This window comes from Streptopelia decaocto, assembly GCF_964273445.1.
Source record: "Streptopelia decaocto genome assembly, chromosome: 6".
NCBI classification, from domain to species: Eukaryota; Metazoa; Chordata; class Aves; order Columbiformes; family Columbidae; genus Streptopelia; species Streptopelia decaocto.
Window position 1 is genome coordinate 58,088,475 of NC_138660.1, and position 24,081 is coordinate 58,112,555.

The 24,081-nt window shown below is 48.3% G+C and overlaps 1 protein-coding gene across 1 annotated transcript in view; it reads right to left on the reverse strand.

The window, feature by feature from the left end:
- Positions 1-24,081, reverse strand: part of ITGB5 (integrin subunit beta 5) — a 61,530-nt gene that overhangs the window by 27,606 nt on the left and 9,843 nt on the right. The window contains exons 3-9 of the mRNA XM_082055492.1: positions 21,555-21,759; positions 17,505-17,754; positions 13,519-13,687; positions 7,713-7,874; positions 5,965-6,060; positions 4,821-4,910; positions 779-913 (exon numbers count right to left, since the gene is read on the reverse strand). Coding sequence (XP_081911618.1) covers positions 779-913; positions 4,821-4,910; positions 5,965-6,060; positions 7,713-7,874; positions 13,519-13,687; positions 17,505-17,754; positions 21,555-21,759 — 1,107 coding nt within the window. The remainder of the gene's footprint in view (positions 1-778; positions 914-4,820; positions 4,911-5,964; positions 6,061-7,712; positions 7,875-13,518; positions 13,688-17,504; positions 17,755-21,554; positions 21,760-24,081) is intronic.

Genomic DNA, 24,081 nt, shown 5'->3' on the forward strand with positions numbered 1-24,081 from the left:
AACCTGTGAGAAGAGACCAACACACTCCGTGCTACAACCTCCTTTCAGGTAGTTGTAGACAGAAATAAGGTCTCCTCTCAGCCTCCTTTTCTCCAAGCTAAACAGCCCCAGTTCCCTCAGCCTCTCCTCATCAGACTTGTGCTCCAGACCCTTCACCAGCTTCATTGCCTTTCTCTGAACTCTCTCCAGCACCTCAATGTCTTTCTTGTAGTGAGGGCCCCAAAACTGAATCCAGATTCAGGGTGGGACCTCACCAGCACTGAGTACCAGGGGGACAATCACTGCCCTGGTCCTGCTGGCCACACTAGTGCTGATACATGCCAGGATGCTAATACATGCCAGGATTCTCAAACAATAACAAGAAAACCTTGAATATTTAACAGACCAGGAAAAGACCAGAAGACAAAAGCAATAAAAAATTCACAGGCAAGAGAGTGATGTGAATATCTGGGATTACAGGAAAAAAAAAAGCCCATTCTTGACTATTGCATCCTGCTTCCTGATAAAGAAGTTTTGGCTCAGGGAGCTGTAGACAAGACTCCTGTATTCCCATTTTCTGGACTCACAGCTGACCTTGGGCTGATCTATACCATGCAGAGTCACTTTTAGCAGAGCTGCTCTCTGTGGGTTTCCATATTGACATGGCACAGCGTGAGGAGAGCAGAGGAAGATGAACAAAGCTATATTTTATCACCCAGGACCACCCATCAAGAGAGGCAAGTAGTTGCACATGGGGAGAAACAGCATCTCCAGGGGATGGACCAAAAGGCAGACTCACCGTATCTCCTATTTTGAGATCCCCACACTTTCTCAGCCCGGGATAGGACAATCCATCCTGGCATGTGGCTGTGAAGGTCAAGCCAATGTCCTCAGGACTGTCCCAGACTGTGAGCTCCACCTTAGACCGAATGCTCTAGAAACAAAATGAGAAAGCAAACAATCAGCTTCCCAAAGGTGGGTGGATTTCTTCTGTGTTAGTCTCTTCTCCTCATGTTTTCAGAGGGCAGCTAGGCCATCTCTGCACCTATATGAAAACAAATCACTCATGGACACACATTGACATGTGGGTTTAACTTAACCATCTCAGGAGACTTCTGATGAATACAGCTTAGACTCAGGAGAAGCTACCTAAAACCCCTGTGGATGCCTTATTCCCCCTAGGATAGTCATGATGACCACTGTAGCCAGTATTGAAAAGATATGAATGCCCAACAAAAAAAAAGAATAAAAGGTTCTCAACCATGAAGTATCTCTGAGACAAAGGTCAGAGCTTTGTGTACACAATTGCACCTCCTCCTCACCACAAACCAGCCCCTCAGCGAGGCACAAAGCCTGATGCTCCACCAGCAGTTGTCCTGTTGTGTCCACCGCACTGCACAGGGAAGGTGTAAAACTGCTCTGCCTCTGTCCTGCTTTATTGATTTCACCCAACTGCTCAGAAAAATGTATTTTCCCTCTTCAGAGAAAATGCCAAACAAAAGTACAATTTCGGATGCATCGTCCGGAAACACCACCATGGAAAAAAAAAAAATCTACAAAACTTTTCAAAGTGAAAATCATTTTCTATCAGCGAGGTTTTTGGTATACTCCTACCCTCTTCCTTCTGCTTCTCATCTCTCCACCCTGCTGCACACACAGACTTCTTAAATCAAAACAAAATGAAGTTTATAAGTATTAATTCAGAATGAGGTTGTTTTGTTTCATTCTTGCAATGGCTGGAACTGATTTTTACAAATGGTATCCAAAAAAGACAAAGGTTTCCAAAATTGAGCTTTTTGTACAAACACATTTATTTTCCAAAGCCAGCTTGCAGCTCCGTCCCTCTCCCCCTTGTCCCCAGCCCTCAACGAAGTGGCCAGATTAAGGAAAAGTGCTAATTCAGATCTTTTGTCAGTCAATGTGATAACAAAACCAGGGTTCACACACCAGCAAATAGCTAATGCTTTTGGAAATGGGCAGGAAATAAATGAATTTTGGCTGGACGAATCTAAACAGCCCTTGAGGAAAAAAGGGATAATCTCCGGTCTCCCTGCAATAACAGAAGAACTGTTCATGGGATGGCAATTTGGACCATATGGAGCATCCATCGCCTGCAGGCTGAATGCCGCACGTGTTGGTAAAACTGAACATACTGTTTTGCCCAAAATTATCCTGTAGGAATTAGCTGTAGCACTGATAACTCCCTCTCATCTTCCTGTCCAGAGCATCTAATTTAGGGCACAGCAGAAGACAGAACACCAGGCCAGCCCTCACTATGACCTTGCATGGGCCCCTACAGTGTTCTTATACAGATGCTAACATTTCTTATTAGCCCTAGATAGTAATGCTATTAGCTTAATTGTAATGCTATTATTATTAGCCACTTCACATCGTTACACAGCAATACCTTCTCACAGCACCTCAGCCACCACTGAGGGCTACAGCAGCTTTTGCTGCTGTGCTGTTTGGTGGCCCCAAGCTTGCTGTGCCTTCAGGGATGAGCAGAGAGCACAGGAGAGAGGAAGGACCTGTCCCAGAGGTGGAGCAACGTTCGCTGCCTGAAATAAAGCTGCGAAATTCAAAGGCTGATACTTCCAGTGCAAAAACAAGGAAATCCTGAACTGGCAGCAGCTTTGGGCATGGCTGACATGAAGGCTACTCACCATGGGAAACCCATCAGTGGTGTAATGAGAAACACATCTGAGACCTGCCTGAACTGAGTTTAGGAAAGCAGTTTTTAAACCAGGGTCCTGCTTGCTGCCTTTGGTCCAAATCAAACCTGCATGTCTGGGCAGAGACCCCCAGCGCTGTGCCAGCCTGGGCACAGCCCCCCAGCAGCTTCTCCATCTCACAGGCCTGTCAGAATCTGGGGGAAGGGTTTTGTCTTAGTGAGAACAGAGGAAAAAAGCCATTCCCATTCTCTTTGGCTTCACATCACTCCAGGATGATGGAAGGGTGACAGCATGCTGGGCAGAAGAAAAAGGGAGATGGAAGATGAAGGGATGGAGGAAAGTAATCTTAGGGATAATGTAAACCCTGAGCAAGCCTGATGCATTCATCAGTGAAGAGAAACAGATGAGAAAGGACCAGATGGCCAAAGCATGTAAAGGGCTGACCCCAGGCCCAGAGCACCAGCCACTGCCACCCTGCAGGAGAAGACAGTCCCTGCTGCAGATGAAGGGTTTCTCCAGGCTCAGAGTTTCCTTTCCATGAAGAATAAAAGAAGGCTCATTCCCCCTTGAGAACCAGAAATTTTTGCTTTCTCCTTCAGTGAGAGTTTCCTGCTTCATTTCAGGAAAAACCAACACTACCGAGAGGAGACGGGCTGGGCAGGCGCCAGGTTTCCTGTGGCCCCAGGCTACCTGTGGCACAGGCAGCTCCAGGCAACACGCAGGCTGTCCCAGTCTGTACCTGCCAGTTTACCCTGCACTGCTCCTTCTCAGCATCCTGGTGGTTTCTAGACAGCTGCACCAGAAAGCTCACAAAGAGAAGGACAGAGCAGGGCTGGGGGCATCACATCCCCAGTGGCTTTCATCAGCTTACACCTGTCTGCAAAGGCTCGAGGGGTGGGGAAATGGAGACATGGACATGTTACAACTGGGAAACTGAGGCAAAGGGAGGTTTTCACATGATGGTGCTGTGACCACATGCAAAGTCAACGTAGAGTCAACTTGCATTTCTTTCTCCCAAGCCAAGCACCTTAGCTACAAGACCCTCCTTCCTCCAAGAGAAAAACCGGGGCGACTGGGCTTTTGATTTGCAGTATCTCCAGGGCCTCATTAACAGCATTAAGTGCTCACTGCCTTTCCTCAGAGGGTGAAGCACTATTGGGAAGGGCATTTGGGAAGCACTATTCCGAAGGCCATAACCAAAGACTGCTTTAACTGCCCGGAACTTTGGGGGAAGGAAAGATGAGCATTACAGGTCACACAAAGCATAACACAATCCTACATGACCACTGGATGTGTAAACTGCTCCAAAAGAGTCCTTCCTCACTCCCTTACCCTAATGAGCACAGTACCAAGTAGAAGAGCTTGCCACTATGGAAAAAGTGCATTCTCAAGTCCAATGCATGAAGAACCCTAACTGAAGGCTGGTGCATCATGGGGCCAGATCTCCATGACCAGCACCTGCACAGCAATATCATTCCAGGAGCACAAAGAGTTGATCCATAAGAATTCAGGGAGAAGTCAACAGAAATGTTGACAACTAACTATGCAACGAACATGCCATTTAGCTGTTTCTGATTGATCTGCTCCCTTAATCCCCATGGAAATGCACAGTGTCTGGTCAGTGGTACAACTGCAGGTCCTTTGCTGTCCTCCATGGGGCCCAGCATGGCTGGGCTGGCTGCATGGGCAACGTCATGTAGAAAGGGTTCCTTTGGGACCAAGAGACATGGTGATGTTCATGGAGTGCTGAAGACCAACTCCTCCTGGATGGAGACCAACGAAATAATGCAACCTTAGCCAGAGCCTGGTGATGTCCTTGTGAGGCCTCTGAACATCAGATAGCAAAGAAATAATCTATTTTTTTCTACCAGCAGGGTGCTCTGAGAGAGAACTGGTTTAGATCAGGGCGGTATTTTAAGGGTAATTCTACACATGGGAGACATGGAGTGAAACCTCTGCTGTGCCTCAGGCTCCTTTGGGTAGCCCCATGCTCCTTCTCCACCTCACATGCTTTGTTTCCTTCCCCAGAGTGGATGCCCCAGCTCTGGCTGCATGTGAAGGACCGGGGAGGAAGGCGCCCAAGCTGGCTGGAGCACACCAGGGAGGGGTGAGCTGGCCAAGCTCCTGGTGCTTTGCACAACAGCAGCTGCGGCATTAAAATGCACTTACATTGTAGGCCTTGACGATCAGTTCAATGATATTCTTGGAGTCTTTGTGCAAAATCTCCACTGTTGTCCCAGGAATCAAGGCAGTAAAGTTCTAGGAAAAAAAAAAAAAAAAAAAAGAAAAAGCTGAGATGCAAAGAGGAAAGCAGAGGGCAAGGAGGGACCAACGCTGTGCTGGGGACACTGGCCACCCACCCTGCCTTGTCATGTGGTGGTGTGCACAGTATGGCATGGCTCCTGTTAACATGGATCTTTTGAAAGCAAAGCATTGCTAACACGGTACATCCAACATTAAACAAAGCTCGTGGCCAAGTGATGGGGATTAATGGACCCGGCTCTGCTGCTGGAGGCGGCAACATCCAGCTGCTGTGCACGGGGCAGAGCCGGCACCAAGGGGAGGGACGTGCAGCCACCCCATCTGGCCTCACCACCCACCAGCATCCCCAGGAGAGGGGGTGGAGAAGGAGCTCAGCCCTGCTGTGCTCCACAGGCGAGCAGCAGCATCTCCACCGTAGCAACGTGGCTGCTTGTTGTTTTTGCTGGAGCCTCAAGAGCCAGAACAGAAGACTCTGAAAGCAACCCTGCCTGAAAAACCTCCCCTGCATCTGCAGAGGGGCAAAACCCTGTGAGGCAGCTCCAGACACAAGCCGGCCCTTGAGGCTCAAGTCACCTTTTCCTTTCGAGGGAGTTCAAACTGTATGTGGCACATCAGGGCCCTGGACTCCGTGATGGAAAAACACAGCTGGGCAGAAAAGCTGTGTGTGATTAGGTAATGGGATTAAGTCACTGCAGAATGGGTTGAACAGGTTCCTGTTCCCTCGCATGCTGCACGGCTGGCAGCCATCCGAACATCACGATTAAGCTGGAGTCTATTTTAAGTCTTCACATGCTCGCTAACATATATATCTGTTTGCCCTAAGAAGCTTTAGTGCTTTTTGCTGAAAGGAGGGATGGTGTCCTGAGCCTCGCCTGCCTGCATCTGCCTGCCTGCATCTGCCTGCCCCTGTCAGCCCCTGTGGGCAGCACGTGCTTGCGGCTGCACACATGCACACTTGCTGCTGCACACATGCACACTTGCTGCTGCCTCTGCTCCACAGTGCCAGCAGGAAGATGCTTTCACAAGGCACAGGAGGCTCAGCAGTACTTACCTTGTACAGGACATAATGACTTTTCGTAACAGCAAAAATCAGGTGGATGTTGTTTTCAGCAAGTTTCTCTCCAAGAAGTGCCAGAGAAGGATAATCCTACGGAAAAAAAAAAAAAAGACAGAAAGACTGGTGGGGAACACAGAAACAAAGATTAATTTCACTGCTTTTCTCCTTCCAACAGCAGAATTCATTCCAGACCCATGGCATGTTCAGCTGCAGGATGAAGTCCCTGATGTGCCAGCACAATCCCAACTGAAATGGTAGAAATTCTGTCATCCCTTAAATATTTCTGCTGCACACTTCACTATATATGACTGATGACACTGTTAGCTACAGCAACACCTGAAACACTGGATTTCTTTCTTCTTTCTGTTTTGCCATCAGTAGATGCATGTGTAACACACTGGCTGCAGCCTCCAGGGATGCGAGGCAGAGAGACCTAGAACTGCAGTAAGCAGAAACATATGATTTATCTCCCAAAGTGGAAACATCCATTGTCTTTTCTTTCTGCATCCTGGAACCATAAAGAGATTATGATGAGCTCTTTAATTCTGTAGACTTCCCAGACAGAGAGGATGGCAGGAAGATACTGCTCTAGCTACCCACAAGCAACAAAATAATGAACCAGGGCTCAGTTTCAAGAGACCAGGTTGAGTTTAGAAGCCCTGGCTGCTTCTAAAGTGCTGTCCTTCAAAAAAAAAAAAAAAGCCTTGTTTACTTGCAGACTGGAGGGCTGATTGAGAGCCTCCAAGACTCAAACATGGAATCAGAATAGTTTAGGTTGGAAAGGACCTTTAAAGCTCATCCAGTCCAACCCCCTGCCATGAGCAGGGACATCTTGAACCAGATCAGGTTGCTCAGAGTCCCATCCAGCCTGGCCTTGAATGTCTCCAGGGATGGGGCATCGACCACCTCTCTGGGCAACCTGGGCCAGTGTTTCACCACTGGGCCAGCATCCCCACACCAGCTCCCCAGTGTTAACTCCATGTCAGTATGGGGGCTGTACTCCCTTACCTATAGTCTTGCTAGGATTGCACAGGTGGGTGGAAAGCAGGTTTCTCCACAGAGCATAGCCTCTGACCATAACACAGCCATCCAAAAACACCTCCCCTTACAGGGTGACATCCATCCAGGAACAAAAATCATAATTAGTGCTTGTGATCTGCTGAACAAAGCACCATTCTGCAGAAGGATGTGATAATGAGGTGGCAGGCAAACATTCATCCCAGAAGTTTCCTCCACTGAGTTTAAATGTTTTAGAAAGGATAGTTTGCATATATACTGCTAAGAGCTACATTGGTGTTGTGCTCAAAGGATGTGAATAAGAGGAGCATCCTGTTGTGCTTGCTAGTGTAGCCACATCAGGGTAGACTCCGACTCCCCAGGGAGAAGCTGACAGTCCACTGGACATTATAGAAAAGAGATGACATGTTTATGTTTCCTCTACACTTTGCAGGCAAAATCTGATGCTCTTCAGGACGCTGAATTAGTTTTGCCTTCCTTGAAATGAGCTCTGAAGGAACTCGCTAAGTTCCTAACTCATTTTTGAGCATCACAGGAGCAATCACTGTGGGGGGATGCCCAATGGGAAGGGCAAATTTTGTTTGCAAATTGCAGGACCAGGTGAAACCATGCTGGTCAGGCATTGCATTTGCTAAAAGCTGCTAGAGTTGAGGGTGGGTGGTCTCCAGAGAGGTCCACCAACACCCAAGGTCTCCAAGAGCTGGGTCCTCATGTTGTCCCCTCACCAGCTGGCTGGACGCGCTGTACTCGTTGGCTTCATTGAGGTGGCACTGGCCATCATGGGGCTGCACCAGGCCCCCCAGCTTCCCGTCCAAGGCTATGTGGGGCACATCATCTGTCGTGAAGACCAGTAGGTGAGATGCCTCCTTACGCCAGCCGATCTTCTCCTGGGGAAAAAACAAGCCCTGTGAGACAGTCGGTCAGCCCCTCCCAAGCCCATACTCCACCGCTCACCCTGCACATGGTCCCAGCCACACACCCATCCAGCAGCAGACCCATTATCGCTAATTAGAAGTGTACCATGCTCCTGTCCACCCATCTCTGGCAAGAAAACAAAATGTCAGGGGCCCATCTAATGTTTCCCAGCATCTCCTTCCAAGACACTTACTTTAAAAGGCATGAGGAGGTATGTGGACCTTCTCTACCCAGATCCAAGAATAAGAACTTCAGCTGCTTTTATAGCCAAAGGAGACCGGCCAAATTCCTCCACACACATTTAATCTGACCTTGTTTCTTCAACTCTGTAGAGCAGCCAAGGCAACAGCAAGAGCTGAAATATCTCCGCTCAGCGTTTTTGTTACTGCCTGCTCATAAAGGCTGTTTCTGAGCTGGGATGCACCAAATGATGTCTCTGTCCAAGGGAACTGGCTTTAGTGCACCCATATGCATGTACAGGCACTCTGCCCTGGTCCCCCTTCTGCACACATTTTCTGGAAGCAGTGGTGCCTCCAAGCCTCCTGCCATTTCATTGTATACCACAAAATGCGCCCTGAACAGCTCAATCCCCCCTCCACCACAGCCCAGAAGAGCTTTGGCTGTGGTTGCTTGCACTAATCCACACACAACTGCCCCACACAGCTCTTCTGTGAGCAACTTCTGTGTATCTAAAAACACGTGAATTCCAAGCCATGCTCTAGTGGTCCCTACGAGAGCACTGAGATGTCAAGCACAACACAAGTGCCCTCTGAACCCTCCTTGGTCCTTCACTGCAAGGACCAGACATTATCACCATCTTTGCATGGAGCGAGATGCAGGGACAGATTTTTTCCACGTAAAGGGATGAGATTTAGGTGATAAATGTTTCCTTTCCTCAGACCTTCCCCAGGCTTCTGGCTTTGCATTTGCCCGAGAAGCAGATCTGTTCCTACAACAGCACACTGAAGACGTTTGTTGCAATTTAAGTGGAAGGAAACAGAGAAGCCTAAAGGAAATTTTTGGACACCACAGCACTGCAGCACACTCCCCTGCGTTCGCTGGCTGCTCCCACTGCCAGCTCATGCCCAGCCGGGCGGGCTGAGGTCCCTCCTGCCAACTATGGCAGAGACCAGAGCCAGAAAGCCCCATCTCCCAGAGCTTCCCCTTGGGCTGGCCAGCCTGCCCCTCTGCCGGCAAAGACACAGCCCTGCACCTCCACTGCCCACAAACATTCAGCATCCACCTCCCTACAGCGCCCGACTCAGAGGCCCAAATCACGGCTGCCAGTGCAATTTTCGCCTGTAAACGTGAGTCATAGCCCAGAGCCTGCTGATCATTCCGATAAATATAACTCTTGTTTCAGGGACATTCTTCCAGAGTAGGTTTCTTTTGCCTCCCTATTGCAGAAGATATATTTTCTTTAATGGTACTTTAAAGACACATGCAACACAGGTAAGGCCATAGGAAGAAGCTTTTGGCAACATACATCCTTTGCCATGTACCAGCACATCACAGTCCAGCTCACTATGCATGAGGCAAGTTTTGCTCTGGGAAGCAGGAGTCATTCCACTGAGATGACCCCACTGAACAAAAGGCAAAATCTTCATGCCAAAATGTAATTTCTGAAGAACTCAACCCAAATGCGATTTATGGCTCTAAGAATGCAAGAAGCGGTTATTGGTCTACTCAGCCACCAGACTGAAGCCCATCCAGTTCACTTTCCTTTGCATGTCCAAAGCTGATTTATTTTTAAACAATTGAGGCTAAGAAACTGCTGAAGAGATTAAAAGGATTAATTTGAGTTTCATTTCCTTAGAAATGCAGTATGCACAAAGAAAACTAGCTGCATTCAAGCAGCAGTTATGAAGCCACTTCAGGGATGATGCTTCTGTTCACCTACCTGCTAAGCCCAGCAGGCTAAGCACCCTTTTACAGACAAACCTTCCATGTTTCCAACACACACTTTCCCACATAAACAACATCAGAAATGCTTTGATTGCTCAGTTCAGGAACTCACTTCCAAAAATAAATGAGCACCCCCAGTGTTGGTGCCAATAACCAGGCACTGAGAGCATTTGATGTCTTGAAGCATCGGACCAGGGTGACTCAGGTGGGGTGGCTGAGCCGGTGCTGATGCCACACCAAACAAGCTGGAGACCTATGGAAAAAGCACCCAGAGAAGCTGGCACACCAAGGAGCTGCTGCATCTTATGCTTCCTCTGCCAGTGGCTTGCAGGCACTGGAAAATCCAGCTCTTCGGCACGCAGTTTCCACCGCGAAACCCAGACCAGTGCTCTGCTCCCTTTAAAACAAATAACCAAAGAGACTTTCATTTATTTTTACTGGACTGCAATTGTTGAACAAAAAAACCCACACTGCACTGACGTCTGCCCCTTCATCTGATTTTTGATCCTCATGGGATATAAAGGATTTTGAAAGCAGAGGTGGGACCTGAAAAAAAGCCAAATGCAGTGGGAAGACGTGCCTCCACGGGGCTGGGCACGCTACAGATCCTGCCCCTACTCCTACGGCCAGCTGCAGTTGCCTCCCGTACCCCAAGAGTCCAGCTTCTCCATCCTTACAGCCAACAGCAACTGGCAAAACCGCCACAGCGGTCGGAGCACAGCCCAGCCCTCCAAATCCTACTGAAAAGGCTGCAAAACCCTGCATCAGTATTTCCAAGCCTTAAATAAGTATCTAAATTTATGCTTTGGGTCCTGAGTAAAATGGGCTCAATTACCAAGACATCAACTACCAGGAGACACCCCTGGATTAATTTATATATCTAAAACCCCACCAGTTTCTCAGGTGCAGAACTTTCTGGAAGCAAAAAACAGATACAGGTGCAAGACAAGTATGCCATAGAGATTAAAAGCCAAAACTTCCTTCATTTTACGTAGCTCTGAAAGGCACCTCAATGTCTCCCAGATGTCTTGGCCATGTCCCTGTGCCAGTGTCTAGCAAACACTGATCAAAACTGTTTCAAAAGACACTTTATTTTCTAATGCAGCGTTATCTCCTCACTGCATCTTAGTGTATAAGATCTGAAACTTATACATACCACCATGGCATATGACGCTTGCACTTAAGGAATGGCAGAAAACCAAAATACTGCAAATGGAAAATGTAATTACAAAACATTGATTAATATTCCTGGCTAACAATTTTAGCATCAGGATAAAGGCTTATTGTTTCTGGTTCTTTCTTTGCCTCCAGAATAACCTGTACTATATCTTCATCTTTCAGAAAGGAGCCAAACCCTGAGCCTGCTTGTTAGTCTATATTACAAACTTTTCCCGCTCCTCGGGTTGAAAACCAGGCCAAAATATGACTTGAGCATTACAGAGCTCTTAGACAGCTCATGCAGAAGAAATGCCTGATATGAACTACAGTATAAAAATACCTAGTCAAGAGAGTAGCTGTTGTTTCTGCCACCTCAGCGCCTGAAGGGGAGAAAACCACCCTTGGACACCGTGGCTTGGAAACAGCCAGGCTCTGCCATGACACAACCGGCTCTCCCCAGGATGCTCCCCTTGGTGCCACAAACTCTGCTGCTGGGCACAAAGTACTTCATGGCCAACACACTGAATCACCTTCAAGGTGGGAGACTTTCTAAGGTCATAACTGCCCTAATTCTTGGGGTTTGAATATGGTAGGGAGGGTGAAAGCTGGAAAAATCTGGATCACGGCAGCGAGTAGCAATGGGGTCTCACAGTATTGATGAGGAAACCCACCCCAAGGTATCAGTATGGTGGTCCCCCTGTTCTGGCGGAAAACAGTTCCTGAGTTACTAGAAACTACTGGCTGTGCAGGGTTTAGTCCCCACGATACTTCATTAATCACTGCTGGATGCAAAGCACGATTAATTGGAGCAAAAAGCATCCTCATCAGGAAGCAGCACCTCATTGTCACTCCAGACATCCACCACATCCACCCACCTTGATGGTGCTGAGCCCACCACAAGCCACAGCCACTGACTGACCTGGGCCATCACTCTCCCACCATGAGGGAAATTAATCTCTAAGCTCCCATTTCGGCTACGGGGCTTAGGAGGTCAATCAGCTGGCCTGAAATTTTGGCTGTTCTAACTCTGGCTGGGCAGAGCCCTTGCTGCTCATGCCTGTGATCAGCTGCTCCACCTACAGCAAGGGGCTGCCATGGCAGCGCGAGTTACAGTGCAGCTGGTTCTCCTGCCTCATGCTCCAGTCCCATTGAATTTCTTTCCCACACCCTAGCTCTAGCTAATTAATTAACCACCACGGCTGCAGAAATTCCTCTGTCATGACCTGCCACATCATGCCAAGAGCCATGCAAGCACACACAGTCACCTCTGTTCACCCTTCCTAGAGGATGCTCAGTCCGGGATTTAGATGGTGCCAGCATCTAAAGTCATCTTCTGGATTTACAAAAGACCAGGCTGTGCACTCAAGAGCGACAGTCAAAGATTTGTGTCCTTACCAACAGTTTGAGATTGGCACAAATGTGCAGGAAATATCTTGCAGGTCTCCTGCCTTCCACCAACACCTACCAAATGAGCCCTTGTGGCACACACCACAGTATTTCTGCACCACAGGGAGCAGCACTGTAGTTGTGCCAACAACAATATCCATGCCAGGCTGGGAGAGTGAAGTAGTCTATTGGGTTGCATCAGATCCAACAGGGCAGGTTCAGCCCTGCCAAGGGCATGAAGCATAAATGAAGCCAACCCAGGCGAGGGAAGATCTGGTTTCCCATAAGCCTGCATCACGTCACTCCTGCAGACGATGCTTATCTCCCAGCTCCCAAAATCCAGACCCAGAAGAAAACACACCCAAGCAAAAGAACTATGCAAGGCTGGAGCAAACAAAAAACTAACTCTATGTGAAGAGGCTAAAAAGCACCCGGAGCCATCCTTGGTGAGTGGGAAAGCTCAGCCACGTGGCAGAGGAGAGCAAACACTTCCATCCCTGACTCACAAAGGGATATGGAGCAATCCACTTGCTTGTTCCAGAAAGATCTTCAAGTAAAGATCTCCAAAAACCCTAAGGATGTGGCTAACAAGGCACCAAGCTAATGAACTCTGTCTTTAATTACTGCTAACAGCTCCAGGTTTGCTGACAGAGGAGAGCAGGCTATCAGCGCCCAGATGTGGGATCATCCAGCCCCATGCACAAAAGGGGCAGGGATGAGCTGTAGGAACCAGCTCCAACTCTCAGCGTGGACCAACTGCTGCAAGACGTGTTTGACACACACTTAAGAAACACAAAGATCCAATGCACGGTGCTGCTGCACACAAGTGCACATGAATCTTACAGGATTTCAAACCAGGTGCTAAGGGATTAGCACCTACAAGTCTGACCATGGGATGAAATCTCAGCCCTAAACTTGCATTTGCAAAAGCTCTGCTTTTACCCCTTTAAACTACAGAAAATGTTAACCTTTTTTCTTTGTCTGTTCATGTACAAAAGCACATGAAAATAATAGCCTCTACGTTTCAAGGCATTTTTCATGGTTTCTGCAAGAAAAGTGTAGTAGTTACTTCCAAGAAATGGCATACCGAAGCTTTACCTGGTCCACAAACAGAGAAGAAGGAACCTCTTCCTTTGCTTTAAAACCCCAGAAATCAGAGGGACTCACCTTGCACACAGCAGCCTGCAAAATCGCATCAAAACCGCCCTCAGGAGCATCTCGGTTGCGGGAAACCTTCTGTTTCTGAACTTCTTCGTTGAAACGGTCAACTTTATCCGTTAGGGACAAGAGGTGGCGGAAGCCAAAGGATGGGACACAGCTGGGGAACAGCTTGTAACTGCGGGAGGAACAGAGGAGTGGTCAGCTGGGAGGAACCACAGCAGCAGCCAAGAACTGCAGAAGCTCCCAGCTCTGCCAGGTTGGTCTCCAAACTTCTGTTCAGAGGGACAAAATACTTCCACAAGGCTTCATGTTTGGACACTTTGATTCCTGGCTATTTATCCACAAAACCCTTCAGTAGTGCCCATATTTTTTTGTTTCCTTACAGGGGCTTTGAGTAGCTGAAGCTTTCAGAGATACCACCAGTACTTACTCTCTGTGTAAGGACTGGAGACACCAAGCACCAGCCCACCCTGGGTCATGCAGGTCTGCAGTTTTCAGCAATCATAAAGTGTTTTTCACACTGGGAATCTGCAGTACAGATGCAACCCATGGTGATGCAGAGGGTGTGTTTTGGCAGAGCACCCTCCCAACCTGCAAACCATGTCCCACGCCTGCAGAAACAGTGAGCTGGTGCCAAAGAGCACCACACAGGAGCATCACTGCTGAGAGCTGCTTTTCCCCTATTTTTCAATATGCACTTTCACTCTGTCATCCATTTTTTTTGGCAGTATGTGCCACCCTGCACCCACTGCATGTCACCGGGCACCTGGCAATTGCCAAACATGACGTGCATTAATAACTAACACCAACTCATGCATCCTCCCACTTGCCCTGCAAGCCAGTGAGCAAACGCCACCTCTGCTTTCCAGAGCTCTGCTGGAGCAGAAAGGGAGGAGTGGCACCCTAAGGCAGAGAAAAGCCTGGCAGGCTACCAGGATAACTTCTTTTTCTGTGCAAAACCATGAGGAGGCAGGTTCCATGCTTACTGCACGACAGGAATTGCTCAGCAGAGCAGCTCCTGCAACGTGGGAAATCACTGAGAGCCTGCAAGGGAGAGGGATGACGGGAAGGCTTAAGAAGAAAGTGTACTTTAAAACGAGTTGGGCTGGCACTAATTCACTCTTATCTTCAAAGATAAGAACAAAGAACAATTAAAAGCCTCTGCTGACACATGACCTGCTATGGGGCAGTTGTAAGAGGTTTTTTACACAAAACAGTATTTAAGATTTACTGGGAACTCAAATCCCTCACAAGATACCCCTGAGCAGGGATTTCCACACACACAGCCATGCACACACCCAACTGAGGGGCAGGACGTGCTGCCCCGGCCCCAAGCTGGCAATTAGAGTCATCCCTTGTGATTAGCCCCATGTTCAGACCTGCATCCCGCTTCTGCCCAGGGCCAAGGCAAGGAGCGTGCAACGTCTGAAACCACTGCGCTGCAGTCTCAGCACCCATATGATACATCAGGATGCTCGCTTTGCCAGAGCCTTGGTGCAGAAAGCATACCCTGACACACTAAAGAGTCCCATCTCCCATGAAGATTTATAATTTAATCCTTTTTTGTTTGTTTTACACTCTGGGTTTGCTGGCAACAGCTGCAGGCAGCAGCAGGACAGACGGTGGATATCTGAGTGACTATGCACCCAGCACTAAGGGTGGGTTATCTCAGGCTGTGACCTCCACAAGTCCTATCACAGATAGATGGGCAAGTAGGCTCTCTGTCAAACCCTCTGTCTTCCTTATCTTTTTAAATTTAGTGTTTGTTTCCTTCAAATTATCTCTCTCAAATAACACTGTGGCTGCGAGAGGCCACATTCTGGCTCCTCAGGAGGTCCCAGACAGGATGCTGAGCCAGGAGCAGAGGCAAGCAGTGAACTGGGGTGAGATGGAGGTGGCACAAGGGATTCCAGCCAGACCCCACATAAAAACAGGGCTGCACCCCACCCAGACCTGCAGGACAGCCATCACTGCAAGAAGGAGGAGGAGAGAGCCTGGATCAGGGGCAAAAAACACCCAGCACAGCTTATGTTTACTTGCAGCTTTTCTAAATGCGAGCAGGCCACTGGACAAAGTCTGCTTTGACACTAGAAAGAGCTGCAAACAAACCCACACGTGACAACCCACCTCACTGCACATCAGCGATCCCCTCGGCAGCAGCGACAGCCCACTGGTATGGCAGGCAGGGGAAGGTGATCCTGCTGGAGAACAGGGAGCCAGCACCCCTGGTTTGGATGAAGAGGAGACAGATGGCAACTGGAAGGGAGTGCCCACCAGTTCAGCTGCCTTGGGCAACCCTTCATAAATGGTTTCCCAAGAGCATGTTGGCTTAATGTAACTCAAACAGAAAAGCAACCAACTAGCTAAAACCAAAAGGACATGAAGATAGCCTGATCAAGGTTGGAGAAGCTGAGGTGACAGCTCTGGATGCCCTTAATGAAAGGGCATTGGCAGTTTCAGGCATGTCTTGCTGTAGAGTTGTCCAGCTCCACCCTTTCTTCCTCTCCCACTCCTCCCTCCTCTCCTGCATGTTTCACTCTGCAAAAGCCATGTCAGTTCAATTAAATCACACACCAGACACACAAAGTTTCCAAGATTTCCCCAACTGGAGCAAACCTTGTCCCCAGCCCGCAAATAACATGAGCAGGTGATGGAGACTGAGGCCAACAAAGACAACTGAGAGCATCTCTCTGAGGCTACGACAGATTTCTGGGGGAAAGAGCTATGAAGAGCATGGTGTATGGTGCCATGGTGGCAGAGTCAGCTCCCTCGCTCAGTCAGCATGGTCACTTTTGGCTGTGCTTCATGGCCAAAGCACGAGTTTTCAGTGTTCAAATCCATTTGACCTTCCTCTTTGGACAGAACCGACGAAACGAGAATACAGATAATTTTGTCTGGTCAACAGTCAATGTGCAATGAGATGCCAGTTGCCTGGTCAATGCTGAAAGCTGGCCTAGAAACTCATAGCTGATGCAAGCCCTCTTTAATCTGCCTCTCATACGGAAAACTTAAAGGGTGCACACTCACAGAGTTTGGCATCCATTTCTGCATTGATCTTGCAATGTAAGTATCCACAAACGTCTCAAATAAAAGTGTTAATCTTACTGCCCTTACACGACTAGGAAGCACCCCAATGATGGACGAGGTGAAGATGGGGACCACAAAGGTGTCAACAGTGACATTCTCCCAGGAAGGCACTTGCTGCTGTATCCATCCTTTTGTGCCAACCTTTTTATGCATCCGAGCCTTGGTACCCTCCATTACATCCAGTTTCATTCTGGCATAATCCCCAATACACAGGACTCAATCCCAGCTCCAGTGGTTAAAAGGCAAATGAAAAGGCTCTAGCAAAAACACTAACACAAGAAAAAAAAAAATCAAATGCTCTGATATCACCACAAAGCAAACCACACAATCTGTGTCTTTTGCAACTGTTAGTTTGCTTCCCTTCCACGGCAATCAAGATGAAAAAAAACTGCCTGACATCTTCAAAACACTTTACAAGAAGTCACTAATCAGTACCACAGGCCGTCACAAATCTCATTTCCCCCAACCACTTCTCTTGGGAAGGACTTACATTGCCTTGGTCTCCTTATCTGCAAAATGGAGACAAAGAACTTAATTGATTTACTCAAGGTCCAACTATGACTCAGAGCTAGGATCAGAAATCAGGAATTTCTGGCTCTTGCTCCTTTTTCTTAAAGCCTGTAAAAAAGCCTGCTATGCCTGCATCGTCTTCAGGTACTTAATAATAGTTTCAGCCTCCCGATACAGCAGTTTCCCGTCTCTAGATGCAGAGATTTCCCAACAGCCACTGCAAAATTGGAAATTCTGCCCCAGAGCATCACAGTGACAGCCATGGCTAATCAGCATTCCCAAAAGTTGGGGCTTAAGTGTGCTTCATTATTTAAAGCAAGAATGGGAAGAGAAGACTGCGGCCAGGCTCTTTGCAAACACAGGGCTTGTCCCTTCAGTGTACACCTACCACTTACCCAATGCAGGGATTGTTTTGGTATCTTGGTGCCGTATAGGAGAAAGGAGAAATGTTTTTGTCCACGAAAGAGCCAAATCCCAGACGGAAATTGCTAGTGAGTTTTCGCATCTCTTCAGCCAGCTTGGTCCCCAGATTGCGAATATTATCCAGGTCATCGTTCATGGACAGGGAGAGATCCATCAGGTAGTAGAGGTCCACGGGATAGTCCTCCACTTGCCGAACCTGAACACGGAAGGAGGTCCGGTCACCTGTAAACACACAAGAGTTGAGAGCAGTGAAAAGGAAACTCCTTGCACACAGATTATCCAGACCACAGGCATTGCTTTCCTGCCCTGCAGAGACAGATCACTTCCAAAGAAGAGAGTGAGGAGAATAAGCTTTACCCTTAGGAGACTAAGAGGAAAGTAGGTAATGAGTTTGGGTCCTCTTAAGCTATGTAACATACTGGCTGGCAAGAAAGACACTATATCTATAGAGTCCATGTCTATTTTATTTTGAAGATATGGGAAAGGGTCTTTCCATCTCAGCTGACAGAACGTCTAAGGGAAGACACATGGAAAATGCTACTTCCCTGGACTGTGTACAGTCCAGGAGGATTTTCCTAGAAAGCTGGAAATAAAAGCAAGCAGAATTAACCCAAAATGGATGTTTCATAGACAACTGGAAGAGGGAACCTGCACATGCTTACTTGGGTATGTTCTCAATGCAAACCAGAAGAGGTCTAAGAAGTCCTGCACAAAAGAGAGAAAGAAGTGGAGCAGTAGAAGGAAGAGGGTCAGGAGAAAACAGCCACAGTGAGATGAATACGAGATGTCCTCTGAGCTGTGCAGGGAAGTCAAGTCAAAGCAGACACAGAAGAAATGACTTTGAAAAAGACATCTCCCCGAAAAAAGAGCTGTGCCACCAAGATGCTGGAGAAAGCAAGGCAAAAGGGAAGTGCACTGGAAAAGGAAGGTTGTTAGGGTCACCCGAAGAAGCACCAAGACAGAGATGAAGCTTCCTGAGGCGATGACCACAAGAGAAGGAACTGACAGGGCTGAGTCACAGGCTGCGCAAATGTGAAGAAGAGGAAAACCTTTCCTCTGATCTTCCCCTTTGACAAACTGCTTTCACCAGAGATGCCCTCCAGAAGGGGTACCTAGGAGAGGAGGCCACCACCAGCACTGCCCACGCCTCAAAAAAGGTGAAGTGGCTTCAAAGTGAACTCAAGTTTGCACCAGATGGACCTTGGTGGAAGTAGAGAGGAGGTGGCAAATGGTTGCATTCCTGAGAGGGGGGCCTAAATGGAAACTCAGACTTCAGCACCCTCAAACCCCAGGCTGGTTTGGAGACCCTGTGTCCCCAGCTGCCACACCAGCTCCTTTTCTAGCTCAGTGTGGTCTCAGACCCAGGGACTCAGATCCTCTCTAGACCAAGCTTCCCCTCCTGCCCACCTCTCCCAGCTCTTCACAGCTGAGGCTGAACTTCAGGCACTGGCAGGTTCTGCAAAACACTCATGGCTTCCCCTCTTCTTACCCAGAAATGAAACATTTTTTAGTATTATGAAAACATTTCCTGAACCATTTTATTGTTCTCATTGTTCGCAGCAGCACAGCTGCTCCCACTTACTGCCTGCCCAACAACATGCAGCAACAGCATCGCCATCCCAAAACTGACGTGCTCATGAGACATGGCACGAAGGGCTTTGCAGCCCAGCAGGCGGGAGCCCTGCGTGGTACCTGGGGTCACGCTGCACCGAACTGCACACAGGGACAAAAACCCTCCCTAGATCCATGTGTGTAGATGTAAGTGCAGAAGAATTTATTATTCTCTGTGCACAGAATTACTCCCACACTTCTAGGGATAATCCAGCCCCCTTCTTCCCCACACACCATCACCACCATCCTCTCCTTAGGGCTCTTACTGAAAAATTTTAAGACTCAAAACTGAATTCAGAAATGTGTCTTGGATACCACCACACAGAGGCAGTGCAGAAAACGGAAAAACTGCTTTTGGCCCATTTACAAATGCAAACTCGACAATCATGCTTATCCACAAAAACCTCTTCTTTCTGCTTGGTGAGGTTTGATGGACAATACAACTTGAATCTATTCATTTTTTTAATTCCTTCTACACTCTTCAAATTTTTCATCTAACCATGACACTCTACCTTATAGCTGGACACAAGATTAAAAAGCAGTATTATAAATACTAAATATGAAGGACATCAATTTAAAGCCTTTGGAAACAAGCTCTGGGCATGGAGATTTGGGGATGTGACTTCTGCCATGGGACGATTAGATCAAACTGCCTGGGTGGGAATGGCGAACAATTGACAATTCACTCCCTTCTGCTTCTGCTTAGCCGTCCAAGAATAAAAGATCACCATTGCCACAGCCTGCCATGTGAATTAATCTTTGAAATAGTACACCCTTCATGCCCAAAATTAAATCAACATTGTCTCCTTTTTGTCTTGGGTTCACAGGGTGAAACCCATTCTCAAGCTCAAGGATTAATGGATAATTTAAACTCAGGATGTTAATACAAGGGTTTAGGAAGTCATTAGCCCTAAGATGGAGTGCCACCCAGCATCAAAAAGAGAGCAAAAATGGGAGATGTTATTGCAAAAATCCAGGTATGTCCTTTCTCCTGCAATGACTCCAATGACAGGTACACAGGGAGGGGAGCTCCCTGGCCAAAAAGCATCGGACAGCAAGACCCCAGGAAGGCATGGGGAGAGAGACACCCACACATGGCTGCAGAGCTGAGTGGTGGCATCCCTCTGGCTGGCAAAACTGCCGGGTACTAGGAAAGGGGAATTTGCTGAGCACAGGGCACTGGGCATGAAGGAGGGACCGCGGGAGTTGAGATGTGGAAGCTGAGCCAGCCCTTTCTGGCAGGAATTGTGTCAAGAAACAGGAATAATAACAACTCCCTTTTTTGTGTGGGAGCAAACTTCTTTCATCAGCAACATTTGGTTGCAGAAGCCCTGCATCTAGACGTACATCCAGTGGTGATTACCCTCAGGTATATGCTTTTAAGGCTTTGAAGCAAAACTTATTTACATTTGAGGGTCTGACTGATGACAGCAGTCATACTGCTGAGGAAGAGTTAATTAAAATACATTGTGACATCCATCGCATAGAATTAAAACAAAAAATCCTGCAGCAACTGGTAGGCTTGGAAGAGTGCTGGTTATGTGAGCACCCCCACAAACTCCTGTTTTTCTTTGGCAAAACAACATATTTCATTTTTTTCTGTACGCTCATGAGAGCTGTCAGAAAACTATAAACCTTAGAAACCCACACCAATTGCTTATAATGAATCAAGCTTTTATATTTGCTTCTTAAGTTTGCAATAAAGAGCTTTTTCTCCTCCCCTCAGAAATATCAGCTGCCAAATTTTTGCAAGAATTCTGAACCCACAGTAAAGCCTCCCCCCACCATGCAAAAACTTTTGATAACAAGCATGCTCGCATGCCTCAGTCTAGCCCTTCCTTTCTAATTTTTAATTAAAAGATTGAAGAAAAGTGATGGCTCAGGGCAATGGAACAGGGATCTGGCCACAGTCCAAGATCTGAATCACAAATTCAAATCTCCATCTTCAGCCTTGATCCCACGTTTCTTTTGCATACTGACAGAAAACAGATACGTGGGGTTTTTTTCCAATTTATAGAAAGAGCTGTCTCAGTTTAGAGTCAAGCACTGTCAGCTTGCTGGAGGATCCAAACTTACTTTAACTCCTTTCACCCAGCGATTACATTTTTAAGTCAAGCAGGTTCCTTTTAAGTACATGCAAAGCTTAAGACTAGTACTGACAAGCGTTTCGGGTGGGATTTGATTGACTTTGCACAACAGCAGTGTCTTCTCATTAAGAACATACACCTCAACCTCAAGCCTGTTCGTGATGTACCACTGAAGTACACGGGCTCTGGAAGGGGCCAGCAGCCACCTTCTTTAGTGGGCTACAAGGTCATGGGCTGCAACACACTCCGGGCACATCCCAGACACCCTTTCTCACCCCCAGCAAGCACACCCCAGCATACGACTCAGAGCCACTGGGGACTCACCAGGACGAAGATTCAAGGCGACCTTCTGAGGTGTGATCTGCGTGACATCCAGGTGGGTCTGGTCAGAGCCCTTGCTGCTCAGAGGGACGTTCTCCACCACACTGATGCTGCTGCTGGGGTTTTCAATGGCTCCAGCACAACCATTTGCAATCAGGTTCTGCAGGAAGTCGCAGCGTGACGTGATGGACTTTGTGCTGCCAAACTCCTGGGGGTGAAGAGCGGACAAAAGGGAAAGGGAGGCAGAAACAATCAATCAATCCCACAGCAGGAGCTTTGTTTTGACGTGCTGGTATCTGTACCAAATAGGAGATGACAAGGAGAAGCTGGTGTCATTTGTGGTGGATGTAGTCAAAAGCAGCCTGCACTGAGCCTTGAGCCTGTCAAAGGGATCTATCAAAAAAGAAATCCTGCAGAGGTTTGGAAATTGAATTTGCTCTCAGACCACCACAGCAGAAAGCTAAACCTGGCTTTTCACCCCAGCCACAGCAGCAGCACTTGCTCCCAGCCCTGTGAAGGCACGGCAAAGTGTGTGGTTTGCTGCCTGGACAGCCAGTTGCCATCTCTTTGAGGAAAAAGGTGAGAAGCTGTCAGTTTTTGCACATGCATTGCTTTGAAGGAGCTTTGCAAAAGAGAAAAGAGAGGACAAGGAGATGACACCGTGGGAAGCAGGATGAACCCACCAACCCAGAAAGCCAAGCCAGGATGTGAAGCTGCAGACTGAAGCTGGGTGGCTCCAGGGACCTGCACCCTCAAGCCCTGGGCGAGACACTACATGTCCCCATGGCAGCACCTCAAGTCCCCCCTGCCCCTCACACAACTGCATTGCGGGCGTTGGTGTGACACCAACATCGGGAATAAAACTGACCACAGCAAGCAGTCCCTGAGGTGGAGCACAGATAGAGCAGGTTGACGTGGGCAGGCTGTCCCAGGCTTTGCTGGAGAATGAAGGAGGTGGGAGAACCCTCACGGGGGCTGGTCAGAAGGCAGTCCCTGCCGGCTGCAGGCAGCTGGGCGCAGGCAGCCGCTGGGTCCCAGAGGATGGGCTGCCTTGGCAGGGACCATCCCAGTGCCCGTCCCCAGAGCTCCAGCCCTCACTGCCAGCCCCACGCCTGGCACACAATGCAGCCTTGTGTGGGGCGGCGCTCAGGGACAACCAGCTGCACAATGCGGCCTTTTGCAAAGAGCCCATTTGTTAAAATGTCTTTTTTTTTGCCAAAAGGGCCAAAGGGAGCGAGTCACATGCCTAAAACTTATTGAATTTTCAACAGCCAATTCCTACTTATTTCTGCACTGTAACAATAGAGACAACCATTTTCTGCTATGGGGCGGATGGACTAAAATGACATTAAATAATGCAGAGAAGATGCTCACAGTCCCTCCTTCAGTGGCACAGCCAAAAATCAGCATGGGGCTGAATAAACGCCAATTTTTGCTGATGCTCCAGCATGGCAGAGGATGAGGAAGACATTGAGGAGGGAGAGGTTGCTCGACAGATCTTCCCCTCACACCCCACAGGGTGCTCCAGGGGTGCATCGAGGACAACTGCAGCCCTGAGGACACAGACAGAGGCTCTCTGCTGCATTTGCTCACTACAAGGTCCCAACGCTATTTGAAAAATGCAAGATCTGCATTCCAGCATCCAACAGTGCAGTCCAGCCAAAGAGACAGCGCGTCGGATGGATATGAACATGAATTCATTGGAACGTGTCGTGTAAACATATGAACTTCCAAGAAAGGAGGACTGGGACTATTTAAATCATCTCCCAGCATGACAAAATAAAAATCAGAATCCTTCTCAAAACGGAAAACAATGCCCAGCCTTTCAGAGCAGGACATTTAAGGCAGACCTTGGAGAAAAGTTTCTCTCAGATGTGGTTTGATTTAAAGTCAGAGGAAAGCCGGTGGGGTCCAGGACCTCTCCCAGGCTGGTCTGCCCAGCAGCAGGATATCCACAGGAAGATGTTCTCCTGCTGTCCCCATGCCTGGACCATGACTCCTGCTGAGCACCTCTGTCAGCTCATTTCTGCTGCCACCTATTAGAAAGGAGAGTCTGGTTGTGCAAAAAGCAACACAAACAGCACCTGGAGTGCAGCCGGGAACCTTTAGTATTCCCTAGGAAGGAGAGAAGTAACCAAATCGGATGATATTTAGAGCTGCTCATGCAACTGCAGCCTTTATCAGGCATTTCCAATCCTCCCTGGAGTCTGCTCCAAAGCCTCTTGATGTGAACAGAAAGACTCAACTTCAAAGGGCTTTGAATTAGGGTTTAATTTTCCGGCTGGGGCTGGGGTAGCAGGAGAGCCAGGAGGGGCGGGTAGCCCTGGGGGAGGAGGATGGCGGCTTCCTCCCCCTGCTGCTTCTCTTTAGCAGCTGAGCTCGTACCACCATGACAGACGGCTCTGGTACTGTTTATACTGATGTTCATCATCCCAGCGAGGGGCGTACAGGAAAGCAGCATCCACACGCTGAGGACAAGACAGCACTGGCACAAGGGGTGAGGAACACACTTGTGTGGGACCTGCCAGGC